Source organism: Chelonia mydas, chromosome 4 (genome assembly GCF_015237465.2).
Source record: "Chelonia mydas isolate rCheMyd1 chromosome 4, rCheMyd1.pri.v2, whole genome shotgun sequence".
In the NCBI taxonomy this organism is placed as follows: Eukaryota; Metazoa; Chordata; order Testudines; family Cheloniidae; genus Chelonia; species Chelonia mydas.
The window spans coordinates 136,508,007-136,535,170 of NC_057852.1; the positions used below are offsets into that span (position 1 = coordinate 136,508,007).

A 27,164-nucleotide genomic window follows, 5' to 3' on the forward strand; every position below is an offset into this window, starting at 1 on the left:
GCACTGTGTTCTCGGGGGAGTTTTCTTTTTGTCTTTCTCTCTCTAGGTTCTTCTTTTCATTCTCTGTTTCTCCTTGGGGAATCTGAATATTTACATCCTAGTGCTAATGAGCTGCAGAGGCAAATACCAAAGAGTAACAATTCCAAACGGTCACACTGAACATTCCTCCGGGGAAGTCAACGGAGATGCTACAACTTGGGTCCAGTCCTTATCAGTGCCACCCAGGGCCTGGAGCCCAGTGCAATGGAAGAGGTTGGGGGAAGGATGAGGTTCCTTCATGCTGCAGAGGGAAAATTGGGTCTAAGTTAATTCTCTTTCCATTGAAAATATATTTCTTACATAGTAAAGTCCATGGGGCCAAATTCTGAGCTGGTGTCAGCTGCATTGGTGTGAGTGGAGTTACCCCTGCTCTGAATTTCCCCTTCCTTTGTAGTGCTTTGAGAGCTACAGGTGAACAGCACCATACAATTAATTGGCTCTGCGTTAGTATTAGCCAAATGCATGCATACGCTCTGCTGTCCATGCATTTAACCCTCCCTGCCCTTCTCTTCCAGGCCCTGAGGAAAAGACCCGGCTTCTCAAAGATTTTACACATTAAGGTGGAAGGAGGCTGTTAGTCCTGCAGGGAACGACGACGCGTGTCCTCCTCCGTCCACCTGAGCAACAGAGACAGTGAAACCAAACCCACCGTCCGCCCTTTGTTTGAAACCCGGAGCCACAGAAGAGCCAGCCAACGCACACAACTCGTGCAGCCTTTAGTGACTGGAAGTGACCCGTTCCCTCGGTGGGGCAGGGTATGTAACATATCGCGGACGTGACGGTGCTACAAAGGTAGCTTCTCGACCTGCCAGAAAGGGCCCGGCTGCTCTCTTTCTGCCTGAGGAACTAGGCCGGACACCCTGTTGCCAAGGAGCTTTGTGTTGGGGACATTTCTTTCTTTGAGCCTCGCTTTCGTTTAGCGGGAGCTGGGGATCTCAGTGACGTGGCACGTGACCCAACCAAGCACACTTCCCCCTCCTTGCCACCTGAGTGGATGAGTCTAAGACTGAGGTGCAGCCAGGCCCCGCGCCGGCCACACGTTGACGGTCACGCCGTCGAGATCGGTAAACAGCGCTGGGGAAGTCGGAGCTCCCTGCACAGCCTTTCTTGATGTGTGGCTCGACTGAATCCCAACTCCCATCCGAGCTCCATTTTAGGGGGGCGGGGGCAACGCCGCCAGGCGAACCAAGGCCCAGCATTACTGTACATTTTACACTCTTTTTTTTTAATTTACCCAATGTGGGTAAGTGCCTCCCTCAAGCCAGCAGCCACAACAGCACAATCACCGCAGCCACAAAATACAAAGCTCCTCTTGCTCGTGACCCTTGGGGCGCCTTGGGAAGCTAGCTGGCGACATGGAGCTAACTCCTCCGCCAAGGACACCAATCCAGCCTCGTCTCCTCTTCACCCAGTAAGGAAGCCAAATTCCCTTCCTGCAAAGGCAATAAACCATCTCATCAGGGGAATCACGTGGCATCAGGGGAATCATGTGTCCTCACAAGCACTCACAAGCATTCCCTGGCTCGTTCCCAGGGCGAGGCGTCCATCTTCCGCAAGGCAGCTCGTTCTGGCGTAAATTGCCCGCTGTTGGCACAGAGATGGACTAGCGCCTAGGAGAAGAGTCAACGTTGCTGCTCGGAATACAGACAGACTTCTGCCATGGCACATCTCTCCCCAACCAGCTTTAAGCAAGATCCATTGGCTGAAATTCTGATCTCCAAAGATCTACAGTTCTGTCGGTGACAAAGCCCCTGCCTTGATCAGCGATGGCAGCCCTTGATGTATTCATTACACATGGGCACTGTTTGTACCAAACCTGTTCTTTTTGCAAAAGTTGATCTTATTACCGGACAGGAGAACTCGTTCCCTCCAAAGGAAATGGCTTCTTGAGGGTCTATGTCTCTTTACCCTCCACTTCCAGAGAGAAGCAGCCAGCAGGTTTCCATGCCACTGGGTGATGCCTATAGGAGCGCTGCCATCACCGGGGTGATGCAACAGCCCCCCCTCAACTGCAGTCAACGCTTGAGCCGTGATCGAGAAGCCTGCTTCCTTGCCCCAGAGAGAGACGGTGTGCTAGCCAGTGGTGAAAGCACCATGCCGTGCCCACAGTGCTCTTCCCCTGTCCTGCCTTCCGGAGGCAGAGAAACTAGCTGACCTGGATGGTGGAGGTGGCGCTCATCGTCCGCTCTGGGCTGCCTGTATCAAGAAGCCATCAGCCACCCGGTGTGGGACTTGGCCGAAGTTGGGTCTCTCTCAGGATGACGGGGGTGCGGTGGCGGTTCCAAACACCTTCCTCCTCCATCCGCCCTTCGTCAAGCGACCAATAGGCGTGGCACCTTCTCTGGTTCCCCTTCGTAGGAATGAAGAGATGGTCGGAGGCCTTCTGAGCCAGCAGGACAAGCTGGCCCTCCTGCAGTGGGTGGGATCCAGGACAGCCTCCTACACACTGATGTGCCATGAGAGCGCCAGTCTCAGAAGTTCCCAAATCTGAAGAAAATTGTGTGGGGAGGGAGGAATCTAGCAGTTAATCCAAGACCAATCCAAACCACCTCGCCCCTGGTAACTCCAACACAAACCCCCTGCGCTTCAGGGGCAGGCTTTCGAAATCCAAAACCAGATCCGGCTCTGAATTTTGCAAACAGGCTCTCCCTTCGTAACGGGCTGAACCGAACTCCCCAATCGAAGCGCCCATTAACTAAGGGTGTTTGAAATCCAGATCCAGCCGTTAGGGGGCTCGAGCCCACTGCTGGATTTAATTTGTCTCCTCTAAAAGCAGGGTGGGTTAGTTAGGGTTTGCTTTTGTAACACACAACTCTAGATCAGGGACACCCAAACTTCGCAAGCTGATGGTAGCTTTCCAGGCGTATGGGAGCTGCGCTTAATGTGCATAAAATGGAGCCAGAGAGGCAACAAGAGGAGATTACCAGTCCCAGCATGCAGTGTGCCATCCTGCCTCTTAGCGGCATCCAGTTGGAACCTTTGCATGCTGGGATTTGTAGTCACCTTGGACCTCTTGAAAAATAACAATTGGCCATATTGTTGAAGTCTGGAGTTCTGTCACTGCCCTCTCTGCATGGGAAGGAATATGGGGAAATGAGCGAGGACTTTTAAGCAAATCCACAGGCAGAGGGGGGGAAAGGATGCCACAACCAGCAAAAAGAGAGAAGCCACAATACAGGGGAAAGGAGAACAACACAGCCTCCGAAAAGCCACATTTTGCTACCTTTTAACACAAGTCAGATTAGTGGCTACAAGTCCTGTAAACTGAGATGTCACCTTCTGACATTGTGCAGAGACTAGGGAATGACCTTAAAAGAAGCAAAGTAAGTATTTATTTCTGTAAACAAAACAAAGAAGACTTTAAAGAAAAATTATATACTCAGCATGTTTATACACTATGCTTAAAGACTATCCTGTCTGAGAGTCACGTCTGAAGACTGAAGATTCTTGCTGCTAGCTCAATTTTTCTGTCTCCAATACTATTCAAGCTGTTTCCAATAGCACATGGGAAGCCTGCCCATCTGACATCGGGAGAGTTAGGTATGTTCTGTGGCAAATTTCTTTCCTGGTTTGGATGGAGTTGGGGGAGGAGGGGAGCCGAAAATTCTTTGAAAATGTTATTTACTGGTTTTGAAAAGTCAGGCTTTTTTTTATCGTATTTTCTGCTTGTGGATCCCGGTGCAGTGGCGTGTGGTTCGTCTGTGTGTGACACACATCCCTTCCGCCCCTCACTTGGCTTTTGTGAATCATGGCCGTGCATTGTAGTTTGAATTTGTTACTTCGCTGTGCCATCTTCCCCCACCTAGAAAACGAACGGGTCATGGGCTCAAGTCCTTCTTCGGACTTGTGCCTTCGTGTTCTGTGGAAATCCTTTAATCAAAAACTACATGTGCACACGCACGCACCCCCAAACGAACCAGTCTTTTGGGCATAGAAAATGAAATGTAAGCCACCCCATTTATATAACTTCTGATCAGTTACAGTAATGTCTGCAGTGCTTTGAAGTCGAAAAGCACTCTAGCCAGTAGCTAAGGATCATTACTGATCATCTGCTGAGTTGCATGGGACAAATACTTCAAAGAGAGAGCACTTTTTCTTACGGCTTGTGTAGTTAGCCTGAGGGACTCACTGCTGCAGAGGCAGAGAAAGAGTCAGAGAATGGGACACGGCAGGACATGATTCTGCCGTTCCATTGTTAGAAGGGGGCCTAGTTTGGAACCCCGAAGCTGAGTGCCCCAAACCTGCAAAGAGATCCCATTGCAGTTTGGATGTGAACTGCTGAAATGAATTTGCAAGGGCAGGGAAAACAAGAGAGATTCCCGTCAGCACTGACAAGTTGTTCCTTGGCTCTGAACATTTAGGCCAAAAATTGGATACCTAAGGTCTAGGCTACTAAATCCAGAGTTAGGCCCTGATCTCGCAAAGACTTACACACAAACTTAGTTTTACTCACGGCTTTAGGCAGCTGCGTCAGTGGCCTGATTCTCAGAGGGGCAAAGCAACTCCAGGTTTAACCGTAGTCACTTCCTCGCCTGGGAAGGCATTTTTCTTCATCTCTCTCTTTTTCCCATGGTTTACAGGATCATTTGCTAAACACATCATGGCATGCCCTTCGCCAGGCACTCTGCAGCGCTGAGTGCTTTGAATGGCTCCACTCTGGGGATCTTCACAAACAAAGGCTACGTTGGGAAATAAGCTGACTCCCCCGCTGGGGTCTGTAAGAAATCCACTTCCCCCCTGCCCTAGGGTGGTATTGCTCAAGTGGGCGGGGTGTTTGGGGGAGGCCAAGGGCTGGGAAGTCCCCGCCTCCTCGGACGTGTTAAGTGTAGGTTTAATCAATGTCAGAAGCAGGGTATTGGGCTAAACAGAGCAGCGTTGTGGACTGACATGGCAATCTGTGTGTTTAAGGGCATGCTAACTACATAAGGTGTAGAGAAGTCCTGGGATGTGCCTGGTCTTCCCTGGCAGGGTTGGTAAAGTCAATGGTCACATTCACTGATTAGTTTTTCCCCATTTCAAATACCCTGTTGCTCGCCCATCTGCTGACTCGATGGCGAGACAGTCAAGGGGCTCCTCGCCTGTCCCGTTCCTTGGCAATTGTGCCTCCTGGCACTAAGCAGGCGTAATGACACGTCCGTGCGGCAGCTACCGTGCCCCCGCCGTGCAGAAGGGATTTGCAGACTCCTGCACGCTGAGACAGTGATGGGTAATGTGGAACTGTTCTCTGTACGGTGCGATTATCAGCCACTAGTAAATCAGCTCTATGTCTTTAGTGTTGGCTATTTCTTGTCCCGGAAGTGCACTTCCCCATCAACTTGCACTTGCGTGTCTGAGCCTCTACCCTGCAGTCCTTCCTCAGGTCAAAGCCCCATTGACTACAAGGACTAAGGGCTGCTGGATTGTAAAGATGTGGGCACCACATTGGGCCTGGCACTGTAAAGTCCCTTGTGGCTGAAGGGACTTTTCTGGGAAAGTCCAGATCTCGGGCCCGTTGCTCCACAGGATACGTGTGCAGCTTGAAAGGGCCAGGAAACCCTTGACTTGTGTACGGTGGAACTTTCACTGTCCAACCCAGATCTTGTGGGCTGATGCAAACCGACCGAATTCACACCCGAGCTTGGGTAGACAAGCCCACGTGTGGGAGTGGCGGGGGTGGAGAGTGGTACATAGTTGCTGGATTGAGCAACAAGGGAAGAGGAGCATTGGGGGCTGTGACTCTCCAGACCGACTCCGGGCGCTCGGGGTTAGACACGCCGCTAGGGAAGAATAACTGGGCGCTGCCCTCCCCACCTGCAGTGCGCAGGGGTCTAGTTATTGGATTGGGTTCCAGGCCAGCCAGACCCCTTTGTGTGAACGCTCTTGATTCCTGCTACTAGTTGTTTATGGTCAGTCAGGGCTTTTCACCCACCATCATTTCCCGGAGCAGCCACTGTACCAAGCCCCAGCTGCAAAATCCTCCCCTCCTGTGACTGGGAGAAGATGGGGCACTTTGCCCCCAGCCTGCTGGCTGGTGCCACAGACTCTGAGGAACGTGGGAAAGACGCCCAGTGAGGGCAGGGGAGACCTGCTCTGTCTATGATGCTAAACAACCACCCTTGATTGTGGGGCAGGCACCTTCCTTGCCTCTTTGGCTTTGCAGGGCCGGGAATGGAGGCCCAGACACTCATGACACAAGCCACGTGGTGCAACATTATTCCTAAGCTGTCAGCAATCCTGCTGCAGGGGGTCCCTTCTGGCTGCATATTCCAAGGGAGGATTTGTGTTCGTCTGGGATTCCTGCGGTTCATTTGTAATGAGGGGCGGGGTCTTATTTACAGGGGTGAGGCCTATTTCAGAGATAGCAAGGCCCAGCTTCTTACATCAAGGCTTCACTTACAGGAAGGCAGGAAACATACAAGACCGGTTGTCTCCTGCTACTCCAGCTTGTTGTGTTTTTCTCCCTAAACATGTGGCCCACCCTGCTCCCTCAATGGAGAGGACACAGTTGGGATGAAAGGTGGAGAAGCAGGGGGAACCTGCAAGGAGCGTGGTTTTCAGTTCCTGTAGATGTGGTCGCCCCATCTCAGAAAAGATCTACTGGAATTGGAAAAGGTACAGAGAAGGGCAACAAAAGTGATTAGAGGTATGGAACAGCTTCCATATGAAAAAAGGTTAATAAGACCGGGACTTTTCATCTCAGAATAGAGACGACTAAGGGGGGATATGACAGAGGTCTATAAAATCATGAATGGTGTGGAGAAAGTAAATAAGGAAGTGTTATTTACGCCTCACAACACAAAAACTAGGGGTCCCCAAATGAAATTAATAGGCAACAGGTTTAAAACAGACAAAGGAAGGGAGGGAGAGAAGCAGAGCGGGGCGGTGCTCAGGGGAGGAGGCGAAGCAGGGGTGAGCTGGGGCGGGGAGCAGTTCCCCTGTGTGCCACTCCCCCCCCATCCCCCGTTACTTGCTGCTGGTGGCCCTCCCCGCGCCCCCCTGCCCCAGCTCACCTCCGCTCCACCGCCTCCCCGGAGCGTGCTTTTGGCTGCCCCCAACCACTTGGCGCCCTAGGCAACCGCCTAGTTGGCCTAGTGGTTGCACCGGCCCTGGGTCTGACCCAGCATGGCCGTTCTTACGATCAAGTCTCTGGCTTCTGGGAATTTGAAATTCACATCCAGTTCCCAAGGTGAAGAGCAGGTGTCTCAGTGCTGAGTCAGCCAAGCCTGTGCAGCTGTCTAGACTGGCCATCTCGGACTTGGCTAAAAACAGCTCCACCCGGCGCTGTGTCTCCTCCACACCCTACACCTGCAACTTGAGCAATGGAAGGTCGGGGAGTACAGTGCAATCCACTGATTTAAAGCAACTCCCTGACAGTGGGTAGGCGAGGTTAATAGCTAAGGTCACGTCTAACCTGCTACTTCTGTCACTATAACTCATGTCGCTCAGGGGTGTGACACAAACAGCGCTGAGCGACAGAAGTGATACTGACAGACGCACCGGTATAGCCAGGGCTGTCAGTGGGAGAGGGCACATACACTCTGTGTGTGTGTGTGTGTGTGTGTGTGTGTGTGTGTGTGTGTGTGTGTGTGTGTGTGTGTGTGTGTGTGTGAGAGAGAAATGCATCACGGACCATGAAATCTGGTCTTGCCCATGAAATCTGGTCTTTTGTATACTTTTACCCTACACTCTTTCACAGAGGAGACCAGCATTTCTCAGACTGGGGGTCCTGACCCAAAAGGAGGTGGCTGGGGGTAGGGGAAGGGGGGTGTTGCAAGGCTGTTTGAGGGTTGCAGCATTGCCACCCTTACTTCTGCCCTGCCTTCAGGGCTGGGTGGCTGGGGAGAGGCGGCTGGCACAATACCACACCAGGCCACCCATCCTTCTGCACTGCTGCTGGCGTGGGCGCTGCCTTCAGAGCTGGGCTTCTGGCGGGCAGCCGCCGCCCTCCGGCTGCCCAGTTCTGAGGGCAGCGCAGAAATACGGGTGGCAATACCATGACCTCCGGACAGTAACTTTGCAAACCCACCACCACCATCATCACTGCTCCCTTTTGGGTCGGAACCCCTACAGGTTAGCCACCGTGACATGTCAAATTTAAAGAACTGAAATCGTGACATTTACGATGTTTAAAATCCTATGACAGTGAAATTGACCTAAGTGGACCGAATGGCTAGGCAGCAGTTCTGCGGAAAAGGACCTAGGGGTGACAGTGGACGAGAAGCTGGATATGAGTCAGCAGTGTGCCCTTGTTGCCAAGAAGGCCAATGGCATTTTGGGATGTATAAGTAGGGGCATAGCGAGCAGATCGAGGGACGTGATCGTTCCCCTCTATTCGACATTGGTGAGGCCTCATCTGGAGTACTGTGTCCAGTTTTGGGCCCCACACTACAAGAAGGATGTGGATAAATTGGAGAGAGTCCAGCGAAGGGCAACAAAAATGATTAGGGGTCTGGAACACATGACTTATGAGGAGAGGCTGAGGGAACTGGGATTGTTTAGTCTGCGGAAGAGAAGAATGAGGGGGGATTTGATAGCTGCTTTCAACTACCTGAGAGGTGGTTCCAGAGAGGATGGTTCTAGACTATTCTCAGTGGTAGAAGATGACAGGACAAGGAGTAATGGTCTCAAGTTGCAGTGAGGGAGGTTTAGGTTGGATATTAGGAAAAAATTTTTCACTAGGAGGGTGGTGAAACACTGGAATGCGTTACCTAGGGAGGTGGTAGAATCTCCTTCCTTAGAAGTTTTTAAGGTCAGGCTTGACAAAGCCCTGGCTGGGATGATTGAATTGGGGATTGGTCCTGCTTTGAGCAGGGGGTTGGACTAGATGACCTCCTGAGGTCCCTTCCAACCCTGATATTCTATGATTCTATGATTCTATGAATTTGGTAGGGTTCCCCGCCTCCCCACATATATACACATACACACTCTTTTTTTTTTTTTTTTGGCAATCCAGCCCTAAAAAACGTACCTGCAGAAAGCACCCTTTGAGACTGGGAAATACAGGGAGGCTGAGGAACGGGAGCTTGAAGCAAGAAGGCCAATCGCTAAAGGACTGGGGCAGGCAGACTTGTGCAATACACAGACCCTTGTCAATTTGCCCTAAACTGTAACAATGAAACTGAGATTTGCAGGTGCCCTTCCTCTCTTCTCCCTTCCCCCCAGACACTGCAAGGGACGGGGGGGACAGAAGGCAGCACCGGGAAGCCTGCAGGTTTTTCTCCTTCCTGGATTCTTGCTGGAGCGCTCCTCCCCACATACCCTGGAGGAGTGTGTGTCTCCATACAGACTAACACGCCTACCCCTTTGATGATTAAATAAAAACTGAGCAGTAGATCTCCAGCCACAGGAGGGCTATTGTGGAGAAAGCTGGGGGAAACGGGTAGCTTCTGCTACCGGGTGGGGTAGATGCGCTCTTTTCTCTGGGGGAAGCAGGCTGGATTTTCAGAGTAACGCTGAAACCCGGGATGCTCTCATGGAAACACATGTAGCTTCTGAGATCTCATCAGCAAGAAGATCAGCTATTTCATGTTGTCAGATCTGCCGTGGGCTTAGAGGAACAGTCAGGTTTCCACCTTCTTTAAGAGGATGAACTGGTCAGTTCCTTCCGGGGCAGTTCATGAGAGGTGGCAAGACAGGAGAGAAGGTAAATCTCTTCTCAGATCCCTGCTGAAGGTGAGGAGGCCATGGAGAGCTACAGAAACTGAGTGTCCCAGTAAGTGCAGGTGCGTTCAGAGTCTGGTTGCAGTGGGGATGGACGGCTCTGGAAATTAGGGGGCCCGCCAGTGCCTAATGAGGCATCAGTGGTGCGAGGGACCCTGTGGGTTGCTTTCGTGTGGAGCGGGGCCTGACCAAAATGCCACATGCAAACACACCTGAACTCTGGCGCGGGCCAACACAAGCACCCATGTCTAGACTGAACAAGGACACCCAATCCAAACCGTCTGCACTTTTGAGGAGCTCCTATCTGAGCCCCAGGGGCAGTTTGGGCCCGGCTCTGTGTCTGTTTCATATTTCTCATGGAAAGGATTGGCCATTCAGGCCGTGCGGCTGCTCTTCCTGCAGTCTGGTCTATTCCAGAATAGAACGGGTGCTCGAGTGAGCATCTGAACTCAGCCCTATCATTCCTCCCCTCCTGGGCTCTGCACCCCACCTCCTGCCTTGGGGGAGTGTCCCCAGGAGAGCCGCACAATAGGCTGAGGCAGGTGGCTCACTCATACTCACGGGCTCAGCGCCTGGCTGCAGAGAGAACAGTCAGCACCCCACGGATCACACCGAAACGCGTAGCTACTTTGTCAGAGATTTCGTCTCCTATTTTGATCTGTGCCTGTTTATAGAGCTCAACAGCTGGGAGGCCGAGTCCTGCTAGGGCCGCAAGCAAACCCGCCACGACATTCTCCAAAGAGGGAGAGACCTTTTCTTCAGCAAGACGCCCGCTGTCTGCTAACCTCGTGTCTCTACGCTGTGCGGTGTGGGGATCCAGGAAGGGCTCCAGGTACGGGTAGCGCAGGGGGGTTGGGATTTGCTCGAGGAGGCAATGCGGCCCCGTGGTGGGCACGCAGGACCAGGAATCCCGTGGCAGTGGTTCTAGGCCCCTGCTCTGCTGTGGACCTTGGACAAATCACGGACCTGTTCTGAGCTTCAGTTTCATCATCAAGGCGGATCCCAAAGGAAGGTCATCACTGTGCAGATCCAAGCACCATCTGGATCGATCTCTGGCTAGGTCCTTAAGGTGGTCTGGGCAGATATTCAGTCTGTGTCCATCACTGGCAATCTTATCGTGCCATTGAAGCTTTTGGGGTCCTCCATGTGGCCACCAGCCAAGTAGCAACCTTTCTTGGTTTCGTAGTTCATTGGTCTTCCCTCCTAATAGTATGGCTGTACGAAGAAAGCCTCCGAACCTGACCCAGTGCTGATGGAGGCAGTTGCTGGGTTCAGCTATGAATGTCCTCCTTGCTGATCTTATCGATTTGATATGGAGCAGCTGATGAGACTCGCCAATCTGCCTATCTTCAGCTTGCCTCAGTGCCCACAGTTCACTGCCATACAAGAAACTATACCTCAGTTTCCCCATTCATAAATGGGGGATAATGACGCTTTGAGATCTCCAGATGAAAAGTGCTATATAGCTTCAAATTATCATTACAATTAGTAGGTTACAACCTTGAGCTGCCCCCTACCTAACTGCCAGAAACCCCCCCCAACCTCCGCCATAGTGCTCCCTCAAAAGCCTCCCCCCCCAAAACCAACCAGCTCTGCAAAGGGGTTAAACAGCTTCTTGACGTTCCCAGTTCTGCGGCCAGTCGCTAGCTCTGTGTCTTCTGCTTTGTGTAGTGCTATGTAACATCAAACTCAGGCACTGCTTTGAATTGTACAAAGGCTGGCGTTAGACCGGCAGGGCTCCCTAATTATGTAAGAAAAATAGAAAAGCATTGATATTTTTTTCCCTTGATGAGTAAAGGAGTTTGGGGAATAATCTTCCATTGCACAGAATCTTAATGTACAAGACCCTGCAAATAGGGGGGCGGGAATGAAAGCAAAAAGCACATCATGTGCTAAAGGGCTCTTCAGTCTAGCCGAGAAAGGCATAACACGAACAGTGGCTGGAAATAAAACCAGACAAATCAATTTAGCAACAAGGCACACTGTTTTTAACAGTGAGGGGGGTCAGCCATTGGAACAGACGGCCAAGGAAAGCAGTGGATTCTTCATCTCTTGAGGTCTTCAAATCAAGCGTAGATGGCTTTCTGGAAGAGAGTTGGTGAGCCCAATAACTTATGCCTGGCTAATACAGGGGTAACTGGGTGGAATCCTCTGGTCTGTGTTATACAGGAGGTCAGACCAGATGAGCTAATGGCACCATCTGGCCCTAAAATCTATTCCAACCCCAGCCGCTGAGCTGGAGATCAGCTTGATCAGTTACTCTAGGCACTTCCAAGCCACTGTTGTGGAGAAGTGCCGGGCAGGAGTGTTCCCAAGCGCGTTCACTGGATGGCAGTCAGAGGTCACAGGCCTGAATCTAATGAGTGAGGCATTGCTCTGTGGGGATCCTGTCTTCCTGCGACACATTACGACATTGCTGGGAGACGGAGGAGATTTTGCTGAGTGTGGGACTTTTTTTTTTTTTTTAATTATTTTCATTTTGGTTTTTGGTAGAGAATTAAATGCTGGATTGTCAGACCCACAGTGTGGAATCCTGGGCCCACGTTGGGTACCATGTGGGCAGCAGTCATGGCAAAGTGCGAGGGGGCAATGTGCCACAACCCTGCTGCCAGAGGGACCCACCTCGGGGCTAAGTTTTGGGTCAGCTCTTTGCATAGTCTCTCTGCTAAGACCTCCACTCAGATTGCAGTGTGAGATGGCCACATGTCGTCTGGGAGCTGGCCGAGGCTCAGCAAACTCACTTCACGTTGCGCTGGCAAACACCCATCAGATAGGCAGGACCTTTCATCCGTGCCAGCCATGGGCCTGATCCAAAGCCCAGCAGAGTCAGAGGAAGGACTCCCAGAGACTCCAATGAGCTTGGCTCAAGCCTCACAGTCTGGATTTGATCTGGTTAAAGCATGTAGCCTGTGACCAGAGCCAGCCGGTCTCTTTCTCCATCTCCTCCTCCTAACGAAGCTCTTGCAGATGAGCTCCCATTGTGCTCTTCATTTGAACATGCAGGAGCCCTGGGCGCAGCAGAAGACCCAGTCAAAATAGAGACCCTTAGGAAAAGAGCAGCCCTTTCCATCCCTGGCAGATGTTGTCTGTATCGGGTGGTGCATTTGCCTTTCTTCCATCCAAAGATAGTTTGAAATTTCCTTCCAAAGCTGGGAGATCTGACTATAGAGCATCAATTGACATATACACTGTATTTACATATAAAGTAGCACTTTATGGACAGTAGACCTGTAAGATTCTGGGGTGACTTTCTTCTATTTCTCATATCCAGGGTACCTTTACTGTGGCCACTAGCTCTGTCATTTTTTTGTTTTGGCTTCCCATAGATCTTGGTCCCTGCTTGCTAAAAAAATCTAAAGACTTGTTTTTGTCTTAGAGAGAGTAATTTATAGCTACTGTTCACCCCAGAGCTATGTCAGACCCACCTCTGTCCCATTGATCAGGTCTATGGTGGCTGTTTTTTTCTGAGGTTATGCATGAAGTTTGGTGGTGATTTTTGTTTGTTTGTTTGTTTGTTTTGTTTTTAAGGCCATTTGCCAAAGTTAAGCGGCGTTCTCTTTTTAATTATGGTTGGTTGGTTAGTGATTATGAAACTGTACATTTAGGTTTAGCCTGAGAGCCATATTGTTTGAGGCCAATGGGAATGAGCTCTGTGGAGTGGGAGAAGGAGAGGAGGTGGCAACATGAGCCAACCTTCGTTTTTAAGGTTCTTTTACTCCAAAATGTTTGGCTCTGTTATGACAATCCGATGAGTTCTCTTGGCTGGCTGAGGAGGGCTGTCTCCTGGCCCTGAGGTACAGAGGGCTAAATTCAGACAGGATTTGAGCAGCTGCAACCCCACCGAAGTGGCAACAGGTTTTGGCCTGTAGTCCGTAGCATTCATCAGAGCCTACTGGCGTATCCACTGGTGGCATGAAACCAGAGAATTGGAGAGGCTGCGGGCTCACTGTACCAGCTAAACGCTGTGCATGCCGGCAGCTGCTTTTCTTAAGTGGTGATTTTGCCCTGAATCCATCGCTCCCAAGCTGTGCGGGCCCAGATCCATGTCCAGGGGATGCCACCGAGAGAGGGTAGCAGTGAAAAGCTGTGGAGTGCCCATCCACTTGCGCTGAGCACGAGAGAAGGCGGGTTGTCACTTGGAAACTGCCCCCCCCCCCCCAGGGTCCTGCTGCCCAACCGTTCCCTTTCACTCTGGCAATGTGCCTGCCGAGAGCCACGCCCAGCCGTGAGTGGTTATGATGCCTGGTCAATCACCCCCACACTTTTGGCCAATCAGATCGTCCTTTTGTCCAGCGTGTTTAACAAGAAGGAAATAAAGCTGTAACCGGATAGGCTACGTTGTCAATGCAAAGGTTTAATCACATGCTGAATTTTGCAGCTCGCTGTCCCCCCAGTGTCCCCCTTTTGGCGACAAAGGAGGCGTGTTGTATGGAAATGCAGCATCGAGGGGCGCAGTTAAGGTTAAAAACTCGATACTTAACCCATTCCTTGCCCGTGTTACTGACACCTCCCGCCCCTGCAATAGTGCAGTCATACAAACCTCATGAGCTTTTCACCGTCTGTTCTGTCTGTTTGCCTTTTGCATTTCATTCAGTTGGAACAATGAAGCAGGTTCGGTCTGTTTCACTTTGCATTTATAGTCAGCATAACAGAGCCAGCCGCCTCCAGAGCACCCCCTGATGTCTGACAGTCATGCTACTGGAAGCCTGCCTCAGTTTCCCCACTGCTCAAATAAAACGTCACCTAGGTTTTTTGTAGTCAGAAATACCAACGCCAAATAGAACTCAAAATCCCAAAACAAAGTCCAGCCACGAGTCCACACAAAACAAAGGTTTCTTTCCCTCCTTCCAGGGGCATTTCTGGCTTTGGCCGGCCACACCCAGGCCCTACCTGGCTGGAGTCTCAGTCCTAGCCGCCAGGACTCTGCTAGAGCCTGCTCACTCCTAGCCATCTCTGATCCCTGAGCATCCCCCTTCTGCAGGTTCCTGCTGCCCTTTGTAGGGGGAATCCTCCATCAGGGTGTTAGCGCAGCACAGGGTGATCAGGCTTGGCTGGCCCCATGCCCTCCAGCTCCGAGGGGCAAGCCGCCCTGTTGCAGTCAGTCTCACATCCTGTTCTCCTGCACTATCCCTTCCTGTTGGGTCTGGGTTTCCACTCCAGCAGGGGAGGATTTAAAGGGATATATAAATGGTGTGTTTCAGAGTAGCAGCCGTGTTAGTCTGTATCTGCAAAAAGAAAAGGAGGACTTGTGGCACCTTAGAGACCAACAAATTTATTTGAGCATAAGCTTTCGTGAGCTACAGCTCACTTCATCGGATGCATTCAGTGGAAAATACAGTGGGGAGATTTATATACATAGAGAACATGAAACAATGGGTGTTACCATACACGCTGTAACGAGAGTGATCACTTAAGGTGAGCTATTACCAGCAGGAGAGCAGGGGAACCTTTTGTAGTGATAATCAATAAATGGTGTGGGCCCTGGCTCTCTCCTCCGCAGACCCCATGGACTCTGCACTGTGTCCATGCTTGCCCCCTGCTTGAGTTGTGTGTCAGCTCATAAACAGTAACGCGACATAAACTTCAGCCTAACGTTCTCCGTAGGGTTTCCCTGCCAGGCCACCGTATCTTAATTCCCCAGTTCCTGTTCCCTGCTGCTGTTGTTTTATTTATGATTTGTATTAACGTAGTGCCTAGGAGTTCTGGACGTGGCCCAGGACCCCACTGCGGTAGGCATGGTACAAACCCTGGGGCTGGGGGAGACCTTCCCTACCCAGAGAGCCTTGGCCAGCTCTAGGTTGATGTTACAGAGCCACATCTTCTCCCATAAGTCAGCAGAAGTTCAGCAGCGTTATGCAGTGTCCTAACACCTGCTGACAGGGTGAGTCGGCAGCTGCAACCAACCAGCCTCCTCCAGGGCCCCATATCAGGTTGATTTGGATCCAAATTTTCCCACCAATAGCCATGTTTGTGTGACATGGATTATTTTTATAAATGCCACTGCAAACAGGTTTTTGTTGGGATGTGAGCGTCCCTGCCCCCCTTCCATGGCATTTGCAACCCAAAGCCGGCAGCACTGTGCCAGGGGGTGAGAGAACCAGTGAGTGGAACTGATTGAAACAGACCAACCTGGTTTTCAACTGAGCAAAAAACAGGGCAAAAGGTAAAAAGCAAATGTACCTGAAAGCTTCCTCGCTTGTAATGATCTTGGTTGGCATCAGTAATAGAGGCAAGAACTGGTTTTTAATCGACTATTTTAATGCTACTAATGTCCCAATTTAACTAGGTAAAAAAAAATCATAAAATGGTTTATTGGTGTCAGATTTGATCAGTTTTATAAAAAACTTTTTTTTATCTTAAACTTCTAACCTGCCTGCCCACGAAATTGGGAGAGCCGGAGCCCTAGTCATGGAACCAGATTCATGGTGCACGGTGCTGTACAAATAGCAAAACGATGGCCTCTGTCCCAAAGATCTTGTAGCTGTATTTCCTTGTGTTTCTCTATGTCATGCAGGTATTTGCCATTCACTTGAAGAACTGGGGGGTATTTTGTTTATTATTCATTCCTAAGGCTAAGATTTTGTCACATATTTTTAGTGAAAGTCAGAGACAGGTTATGGGCAAAAAAGAAAAATTCACGGATGCTGTGACCTGTCCGTGACTTCTACTAAAAATATCCGTGACAAAATAGGGATCGGCGGGTCCCCACACCACCTGCAGCGGGGAAGCTGTGCAGGGGCTAGGATCTGCCTGCGGCAGCAGCTGGGGGCTGTGGGGTACCCCTGCTGCCTGCAGCTCCGGGGGTGTCCCCGCTGTCCATGGGGACCGGGAGCTGTGGGGTGCCCCCGCCTGCCATGTCAGCCAGGAGCTGTGGGGTACCCCCGCTGCCCGCAGCTCAAGGGGCCCGCGGCGGCAGGGAGCTGTGGGGGTTGCCTGCGGCGGCCGGGAACTGTGGGATACCCTGCCACCTGTGTCAGCTTGGAGCTCCGGGGAATGCCAGAGGCATTGCCAGCAGCTCCCTGCCCCCGTGGGCAGCGGGGGACCCTGCAGCTCCCAACCATCACGGGCTGAAGTCACGGAGGTCGCTGGAAGTCACGGGTTCCGTGACGTCCACGATCTCCGTGACCAAATCATAGCTTTATTCATTCCTGTTAGGTTCCCTCCTGTCTAGTTGCAGGGCATTTTAGAGATGAGCATAATCAGCCTGAACCATCAGCCAAAACCCAGACTGATTTTGAGGTTCAAAACAAATGTGCAGTTGGTTTCTTTGGGCTGAAGCACCAAGATAAGTTATTTGTGGCCAGACCAGTTCCAGGAATCGAGGGCCTGATACAGCTGCCATTGAAGACAATGGTAAGGCTCACCTTGACCTCAGTGATGAAGAATCAAACCCCTGCTGCCGGATCAGCTCGCGGGAACAGCGGTCTGGTTTCCAAGCTGGAGGGGAGGCTCTGGAGAAAGCTTTGTGGTGGGTTTGGTTTGCCATTGATCGTGGGGCCTTTTCTCGCGTCACAGCTCCCGAAGGTCCTGTTTGCGCAAACTGACATGGTGGCCAGGTCCTTATGAATGCACTTACTTGCAGACAGGTTCCACCCAAAACCGTAACCCAGGCTCCCGGAGCACCAGAACCCCTCTCGCTGACTGAGTCGTGGGCAGTCTTGCCTAATGGTTGGCACAAGAGACTGGCCTACTGATTAGAACTGAACTCAGCAGGGGCAAGGCCTGAGGCTGAGCCAGGGGTTAGAGCCAGGAGTCAGAAGCCAAAGGATAAGCTAGAGGTGCAGTCAGGAGGAGTAGTCAAGGAAGGGTTGGAGACAAGAGTCTGAATCCAGGACAGGACTGGGGCTGGAGCAGGCTCGGCTGTCGTTGCTGGGCTTATAAACCAGGCCTATTAACTGACCAGCAGGGAAGCAGGCCAGTAGCTGGGCCTAGCCGGCCGGACCCTGGACAGCCCTAGCCCTTGAGCGATCGAAAAAGAAATCTGGGTGAACTCTTCAGTTAACGTGGCTGAATTCTAGGCGTGTGACAAAACCCAAAGCAGACAAGTGCCCTCTGCTTTGGAGGTTTCCTTTGGAGGCTTTCCCCCCGTGCGTTGGCCAAGCCTCTAAACTTTGGTTCCCTTATTGGAACGCCCTTGGATGATGCTGGGATCATCTAAAGTGGCAGGTCACTAGATGGTCACCTCTCAGTACTGTGTTCACCTTCCCTCGGTGGGTCCTGGCTTGTGTGGGTTGGTACACACCAGGCAACGCTCTAAAGAGGGAATTCCCAAAGGGTTGGCTAGAGAGTGGGATGGTGGAGGGGGAACGGCCTTAAAGGGAGTGGGACAAATTCTGTTCTGGTTTAAACTGCATGAAGTTGGTGGGGGTGGGTTGCGTGGAGTGTTAGAAAGGGGCAGGCTTCTGACCCCATCTGGTGCTCTGCCCAGTCCAGTTGTGAGTCCACCAGGCAGGGGGGTAAAGATTCCTGGGCCAAATTCAGAACCATGCCAGGGGGCAGGATCGGGGCCCAGGCTTGCTGCTGCTGCTGTACAATCATGGGTAGCCTTGGGTGGAAATGCTAGTGGGGGGCCGGGGAGGGAGAGTCCTAGCAAGGCCGGCTTCTGAAATAAAGCCAACTCCATGTGCTCGGGGGTGGGGGGGGAGGAATGAGGGAGGGGCCCTGACCCAGGCGACCGTGGTGAGTAGGCAGCATGGTTTCGGCCATGATGCTGGAGGGGTGTTGACACAGCTGCCTGCCCCTCTGGGAACTGGAGAATAGAGTTTGGGAGATATTCCGCATTAGCCGCGAGGGATGGGCCCAAACCCAGGGCAGGTGTTCCCTCGAGCAGCCCCATGGACGTCAGTTACGTTCCACCCGCGTCCACGGTACACCAGCTCTGGATCAGGCCTTTCTCCGGCTCTAATTGACACGGGCCAAACCCTGAGAGGTCTGAGCCCCGCAGGTCCCGCTGACCTCAGAGCTGGGTTCGTGCTGAGAGTCCTGCGAACTGCTCTGGCTCCTCTAGGCGGGTTCCCGGAAGGCCAGAGCAGCCGGGCTGTCCTGAGGTTTAGCATGTTGAAGCCGTCCCCACCATGGGTCAGCACCTGTGGGGCCAGGGCTTTAATGAAATCCTGAGCACAACAGGAGCTGTCTGCCCTCTAGCCCAGCCAGCCTTCGGCCAGAATCAGAGCAATGCTCCTGGCACCGTGAATCAAAGGAGCCTTTGCTTCAAGCGAGCTGGGAAGGCTGAAGGCGTGGCATACTGGAGTCTCTCACGGTGCCCATGGGAGTTCTGACTGTGGGGCTGGCCTCTCAGCCGGGGAAATGGCCTTCAGAACAGGTACAAACCGCACCCCTGCCCCTTGGGTAATATAGAGAGGTGGCGCAGTGGGGAAAGGGCTGCCAGTGCCTGCGGTTGGGTGCGCCATTTGCAGGAGGGCTTTTCCATCCCCCAAGCCAACCATTAGTCACTTGGGACCTGCCCCCCCATGCGTGGGCCATACAATCCTTTGATTCCGTTCCCATTGCAAGTGATTCCAGAGCTGGTTCTCTCCACCCAGCTGCTGGGGGTTGGGATGTCTTGGCCTGTTGGCTCAGATCAGAGATGGGCACAGGCCCTAGAGCTGGACTTCCCCAAAGGTTTGGGAGCGGTTGGGTATGGCCCATTGTGATGTTAACATCCAGGAAGTTCAAATCTAGATTCAAACTTCCCTAGAGCCAGCATGTGTTCGAAACTGGGTTTTTGGTTGAGACCCATCTCTAGGTTGCCTCCTGTTAGTTTATTGTCTGATGAGGCCGTTGAAAGGGGTTTGGGTCTAATGCATTTTTACCACCTCTAACAGAAGCTGAGACCCGTGGGTCAGAGGAAATCAAAGCCCATTGGACAACAATAGGTCAGAACTTTCTGATCCAGAAACCAGTGGCAGCAGGGGAGGCGGTGGATCCAAGTCCAGCTGGGCAAGTGGGGAGGAGAGGATGGTGTAGCCATGTTCAGACAGGCTGGCATTTCTTTCAGCAGATGGTTCTCCCGGCCCTATGTAGACACTCGGCTCCCATCCAGGAAAGGGAGGTGCCCTGATGGGCGCCGGCTTTGAGATAATCAGAAGGCATGCTCCCCAAAAAATATATATTGTGTAATCATTTCTCTAAAGCACTTAATTCTTCACAGTGCTTCTGTGGGAAAAAAATACCAAGCACTGTAAATGACTGAAAACACAGTTTGTGTGTCCATGTGCCCCCAAAACATAGAAGTTCAACTTTGAAGCTATTTTTTTAACTATATAAATATATGTATCTTCTCGTCATTAGTGGAGATGTGCCAGTGTTCGGAAAACCAAATGTCCCTTCCTCGTGTCCTGAAACTGATCCCAAAAAAACTAAAAAAAGAAAGCACATGGTTTGGGGAGGAGGGGAAGGGGGAAATGAACTGAACTGGCAGTCAACAGTTTAAGGGATGAATGACAGGCGGTTCTCCCACTGTGGCCAGGGGAAACTTCCCTTTGATGCTCTGCAGAAAGCTTCAGGGTCTAAACCAGCCTCTGAGTAATGGGGGTCAGGAAGAAACTGCCCTGTGGACAGGTCACCCCACATTGACCTATTGCAGGGTCTCTGAAGCATCTGGTGCTGGCCACTGTTGGAGTTAGGGTACTGGGAAGATGGACCTTGGGTCTGATCCAGTCTGGGAATGCCTGCGTTCCTGTCAAAGATTTTGGAGAACCAACAGAGCACAGAGTACAGGGTTAGGTCCGCAGGAGGATCTGTGTTATGGCATATTCTCCAGCAGGTAGAAGTTTGAGCCCATGGGGTTAGAGGGCGGGCACTTGCAAAGAGGGTGAGAAGGGAATCCTGCTCAGAGCGCGTGTCCAGTAGGACCCGGATTTCCTTTCCCCAGCTGCAAGCCTGGGTGAAGTGGAAAAGGGGAAAGGTTGGGAGAGAGCTGAGAACATCTCATCTTTCCGTTAGCCCGGCCACTGTCTCAGCGCAGCGGGCAACCTTCGTTTTTAGCACTTTGGTCTGTACTATCACCCGTAGATGCACTTTGATGTTGTTGCTTTTAAACTTTGCCGAATGTAAACAATGTGTCTTCAAGAATGAAAATGTGTGTAAAAGAGCTATTTTATCATTCAGTGTGGAATAAAGATTCTTCAAATTGAGCTGTCTTTTTCTTCTCCGGCCAGCAATCTCCCTGCTAGACTGTTAACAGACTTTTCGTTGATGGTCCAGCGAGGCAGCTTACTGCGTGGCTAATTGACAGGGCACCTTTCGGCCCTCAAAGCGCTTTAAAAATGATACACACTGCAAGGAGATCGCTTTCCTTGCCATGGGAATGCGGCCATCTCTAGGGTGGAGCACAAAAGGCACTGTGTGATGGCCACCATCTTGACTAACACAGCAGAGGATTGAACTGGGGACCTCCAGAGTTAAAACCATGAATGGCTACAGCTTGAACAAACCTGGCAAGAGTCGGAAGCTGGGGGCTATAACGGGTACCGAGCAGACCCTGTAACACCCTCAGCACTGGGTCACAGCTGTTTCAGGCAGGCAGTGAAAAAGGAAAGTGCAGGGGGTGGATTTTAGGCAGGCAAAATGTAATTAGCCAAAGAGGACTTTGATGAGGACACCTGGAGTGAGAACCTCTAACATGGATGCCAGCAGCAGGCCCTTACTTAGGTCACTTAGCCATTGTCTGTCATGATTTGGGGTGCAATTAAGACCAGTGAGAGGTGATGTCACCACTTGGCCTGTAACCCCGAGTACCTTAAAATGCTCAGCTGTTGTAGCTCCCTATCTGGATGCTCCCAGCCAGTCGACTAACATGTACTGAGTGTCTCTATGTTAAGCAGCCCTGGGTCAATAGCTCCAAGGCCAGCAGCCTGCCTGTTACACCACAGCCTCTCTCTGGTCTCCACCAGTCTTGGTTACTACTAGCCAAGTGACCCCAACATACCCCCAGTCTCGAATTTCCCCCAAATCATCGGTCCTGAAATGCCCAGCCCTCTCCTGGACCAGTCACAGGAGTAATAAGGTCCCTTGCTCCTTTGAAGAGACAAGAACCCAGCTGTTCGGTGCTTTAAACTGGACTTAATCACTTCAGTGCAAACTGTGGGTTGGTTTAGCTTCAAAGTAACATGAGCTAATTAAGAAAAAGAGGCAAGATTTGATGTCAGTTCAGGTGTCAGGGCTAAAGGCAGAAATGGTTACGAACAAATACACGTGACAAATGCATTGTAGCAACTACAGCCTTGGTTCACGGCATGACTCTTACAACACAGCCGTTCAGCAACACAGCTACTCCCTCCCTCCTGCGGTCAGGATCTCCCACAAAGGCCAAAGTGCTCGGTTGCTTTGTCGTCATAGGGGAAGGGTAACTTGGGGTTCGTTGCCCTTCTCTTTTATAGTCCAGGGAACTTTTGAAATGTGTCCTTCTTAGGGTGACCATATGGCCCGTTTTGGCCAGGACAGTCCCATTTTTAGGTCCAGTCCAGGCCATCCTGACTTGTTTGACAAAACTGGGCATTTGTCCTGTTTGCTCTTGTCAACTGAAGGACATAAATCCACACCGTGTAGAGGTCAAGCATAGGAGTTTATTCCATACAGCGCTGATGGAGTGTCACCTCGCTTATTAGGCTCAGAGATAGTCAATCAATTGGTTACACTGGAATATATGGATTTTCCATGGGCGAGGGAAAGTGATGGGGTAGGCAGTCCCACACCCCTGGGTAGGTTTAGCTGCAAGACATGATAGCACAGTAGCCAATGGTCAAAGGTTACATAATGTCTCCGCCCATGGTCTCAATGTTAACAAATTAACATTTAGTATTTAATTAGTACTTTAATAAATGTATTAGTATAGAATATATGTTGGATTCAATTTGGGGTCCATAGGAATGAAGTAGCTCCTTTGATTGTCCAACAGATACATATTTAGGGGTAAAAGCAAAGAAACAATGAAAGTATATGGCAATAAAGATTGTCTTTCCAGTTGCTTATTTGTGTTTTAAGTCAGGCATTGGTCCCTGGGAAAGGGAGGTGGGAGGAAGTCATATCTTATACTGACATGTTCCAACCTTTCATAAACTCAAGGTTGGATGTGTGGGAAGAATATCTCCCTACAGGAGAAACTAACACAACAGAAACAGGGCTTCTTTGTTCTATTTGCAACTTTGAATAAGACACAATTATTGCCCCCAACATCTGGCATTTTGCTGACCAGACATATCTTAAAAAAAACAAGGTTATCTTTTGGTTATTCTGCGTTCTCTTAGCTAATCACTATTTGCTAGGCCTCTGACCTCTTGACCAAACTCTGGACTTTGGGCCTGTACACAAATCCATATACCAGGTTATTACATCAGCAATGGATTTTAACCCTTCACCAGCTGATCATCAGTTGGCAAGAGCAAATGGGGCAAATGCCCAGTTTTGTCAAAAAAGTGGGGTAGGACTCTTAGCGGGGCATGGGGGTGGGGTGGGGGGCGAGTGGCAACGCCAGCCCTGCGCTGGAGGAAGGGCTAGGGAGAGTGGCTCGGGCTGTCCGGCCCTCCCCGCACACAGGGGTAAGAGGGGGGCCTCGGGTGGCCCCACACAGGGGCATTCGGCTGGGTGGCTCAGACCACCAGCCCTGCACATGGGCAGGCAGGGCTCGGATCACCAGCCCTGTGGGCGGGGGCAAAGCATGCCACGGGGGGCAGTCACGGGTGGGCGGCTCAGATGACCAGCCCAGCTCGTAGGTGGGCAGCGGGGAGGGGGGGTCTCAGAGGACCAGCCCCATGCATGGGGGAGAAGGCGGGGCTCAGAGCAGCCCCATTCATAGGGGGCAAGGAGACCACAGGGGGGTCGGGGGCGGGTGGCAGGGGGCTCAGATCAGCCCCGCACACAGGTGGGAGAGGGGCTGTGAGCGGGAGGAGGGGCACGGGCCGGCCCCGGGTGCCTGTTGCGAGGGGGACCTCAGGCTGGCCCCATGTGGGCAGGAGGGTTCAGGTGGCCCCATGCATGGGTGGGCGGCAAAAGGGCTTGGGTGGCCCCACCCATGTGGGGGGCTGATGCCAGCCCTGGGGGGAGGGGGACCTGAGCCTGGTCCCTTGCCGGTGGGAGGCAGGGAGGGCTTGGGCAGGCCTGGGGGGGGTGTCCCGTTTTCTCTTTGGGAAAATATGGTCACCGTAGTCCTTCTACAAGTCCAGTGCCCCCGCTGTGGGGGAAGATGCCATGGACAGATGATGGAAAAGATTCTCTGCTGGGTTCTTCCCCACCAGTGTTTGCGACAGTGCCCCATGTGCTGTCCCTGCAGCCTCTGCTATGGCAGTGAATGGCCACGGGATGGTGAGTGCCAACTGCTGCGACTACCTTTCCGTTGTCTGGGAAAAACCAACTGTTTACCCACACCCCAGATTTGTCTGGTGCCAGCACATTTTAGGCCCATAACTTCTTCCCATTTGTACAGTCCTTTGGGCATTTACCGTACACGCATCCTGCAAGACTATTCATGCTCAGTGCGTTACTGGTTTCCCACAGACACCTTACAGGACACCTGCTAGATACAGATTATGACATACGTGACTTGGGGCATGCTGAACTGGACAGGCCAGCTGAGGAGTTCAGCACCTAAATACCTTTGAGGATCTGGGCCTTGACCCCTCTGTGCACCTGCAGACTGGGGGGTGTTGGGACCCACTCTCAGGATCACTCAATAGAGCTTGCAGCCCCGCAGATGGAAGATGCTTGTAGAAGAGAACAGAATTGTTATGCCACAGACGGAAAACGAGCCATGCAACGAGGCCACAGGATTTGAGGCGGGGGTCTGGCGAGCAGAACTAGCTGAGTAGACAATGGAGTATTGGCCAGCGGCAAGAGACGCGAGCTGAGCTCAAGTTGCCCTCACTGCTGTGTGTCACTGAGAATTATGATAAAGACTTGAGCGCTGGATGTAGGTCAGCAGTCGCATAAGCATAAAGCATGGTTTCCAAGAGCAACCAGGACCAAGAACCAAGAAAATTCCAAAGCCTTGAAGCCACGCTGCCTTGAATCATCCAACTCCAAGAAGGACAAAGTAGAATAAGAGACCTGGTTAAACAACGAAACATGACAAATGGGGGAGGTGGGCTAGATTATACGGATCGTTTGAAATGACCAGTAGCAAGCAAGTGCTAAGAGGCTAGAGGTGGAAAAAAACACCACCACCATGCTGGGGAGAGCTGGTGTAGGGAGAGGCCCAGTTTCTGTGGTGATAGGGCCATAGAGAGAGAGAGAGAGAGAGAGACCTGAGATCGTAACATACTTGCCAGCTATATTTTAGTGACTCAGAGGACCACCCGGGGAGGAGCCCTGATTTGTGGAGCGATACTTTTCGTTATTGGTGAGTATTTGGGTAACCTCAGGAAAATGCTCATGAATCTCGTTACGCTTCACGAATTTGAACCCGCGGCATTATTCATCCACAAAGCCACACCCTGAGAGCACGCTGTATGCTCATCTCCGGGCCAGTCAGGGAGCAGAAGCCAGGCCACGGGCTTTACGTGACCAGTCGTGTGCCATGAAGGATGAAGAGTCAAAACAAAGCGTCGGCAAACACCCCATGGTCCCAAAGTGGTTCATCAGAACAATGCAGCAGCTCCGTACAAATACCAAATGTCTGAAGACAGTGGGGGCTGAGCCATGAGCGAGCTCCTTGCTAGCGAAAGGGTTAAATTCACAACAATGTGTGTGAGCAGCCGGCCCGAATCGAAGCCGGTGCAGGTTCTCAAGGACACCGCTGAGGCTCCATGCATATAACAGAGGGCTGCGCTTGGCCTCCTGATTGCCAGGGGCTGCTCTCCAACCCTGAGGCGGAGGCATGTGGGATAGAGAAGCTTATTTTGCTGCGCCCCTTGAGGAACCCGATCTGTGGCTCTGTAGAGGACTTCAGCCATCCTGAACGTGCCATCTGTCACCAGGCATGAGAACTAGACTCACTTAAAACAATACCCAGGGAAGGGGCCTGAAGGAGGGAAACACTCAGGAAAGGAAAGGGGGCTGAGGCAGCCCCCGCCAGCGGAGGGCTCAGGTTTCCTCTAAGAGAGGACCGTGAGTGCTTTAAACAAAGAGAACTCTGAGCATCAGTGTCTGCTCAGTCAGTCCACGGCCAGGCAGGGCTTTGTGACAGGGAAGAGAGATGGATTTCAACCCGGTGGGTCAAAAAGTGGTAGCACCATGGGACAATGGCAGCCTGTGGTATGTTTCTAGGAAATTAGCATATGCTCTCGTCTTTACCAGCTGAAGCCCAGGCTAATACCCGTGGGAGACAGACTCTCTGCTGGGCACCTAGAGGGCAAAGAGCCAGCTGGCCAGAGAAACAGCCGTTGAGTGGAGATGATTACACTGCAGCATCGATCCGGCGGACTGTTACTGCTTGAAATGACCGAGAGAAAGGTGATCCAAAAAGGGATGTTTGTCTGGAGGAGAATTTCAGTGGGAGTTTCAAGGGGAACCAGCCAGGCTGTTTCGGAGACATGAAACTGGGATTAACAAAGGAGTGTTATTATGTATAGATTTGTATTGTGGCAGGATCTAGGCGACCCGGTCATGGACCAGGGCCCCGTTGTGCCATGCGCTGTACAAACACGGAGCAAAAAGATGGGCCCTGCCCCGAAGGGCTGACAAGCATCTTTTGCTCATGTCATATCTCAAAATTGACTTGGCCAAGACTCCCAGCCTTTGTTTGATCCAAGAGCCCTTGATGCGCCCCAGAGCACACAGCCTGGGGACGCAGGCCCAGATTCTCAAAGGCATTTAGGCTCCTAACTCCCATGGACTTCATTGAGACTTGGATCAGCCCCAGAGGAATCATGGGAGATCAGCATTGACAATGCCCCAAATGTTGGGACCATGTTCTGTGAGAATCGACAGACCAGAAGTGTCTCCCGCCCCTCCTCTGAGCAGCCTACATATGTGTTTAGCCCCTCGGTAGGTAAGTGTCACATACCCACACCCAGTGTTTGGCTGGTTTACGGGACTACGTACAGGGATTTAGAAACAGGAAAAGGGAAACTGAGCCAGGCTCGAAAAACAAACAGCAGCAGCAAAAATAAAACTATGCCCAGGGCGAGCAGCAGAGGCAGAGTGCAGGAGTAACAGTGCGCCAGCCAGGAACCTTTCCTAACCCTGGGCTGGCGCTTGCCAGCCCAGCCCCAGGGCCTTTCGCTCGCTGGGAGGGACGACTGAGCCCGGCCAGGCTTGGCACTCAGCTTCTCACTTCGCTCCCCGGGAGCTTGGGACGTGGCTTCTGCTCTCAGCACTGCATGCTCCCAGCCTGACAGCCTTTCCATTCTTCTCCAGGGAGCTTCAGCCCTCCCTGCATTGGGAACAGCATGTGAGCAGCATAACGTATCATGGCGCCCAACCATGCAGCTTAACAGCGCTGCACCTGCCCCTTCGTGTTCATTAATGATCCCAGGGCTCATCCTGCCAGACCAGAGCAGACCAGAGCAGACCTGCACTAACCCTTGAGTTGCAGCTAAATGCCTCCTGGA

The 27,164-nt window shown here is 51.8% G+C and overlaps 1 protein-coding gene across 1 annotated transcript in view; it reads left to right on the plus strand.

Annotated features, from left to right (window-relative positions):
- FBXO41 (F-box protein 41) overlaps positions 1 to 6,852 on the plus strand; it is a 54,674-nt gene extending 47,822 nt beyond the window's left edge. The window contains exon 13 of the mRNA XM_007054865.3: positions 555 to 6,852. Coding sequence (XP_007054927.2) covers positions 555 to 617 — 63 coding nt within the window. The 3' untranslated portion in view covers positions 618 to 6,852. The remainder of the gene's footprint in view (positions 1 to 554) is intronic.
- Positions 6,853 to 27,164: the final 20,312 nt, after the last annotated feature.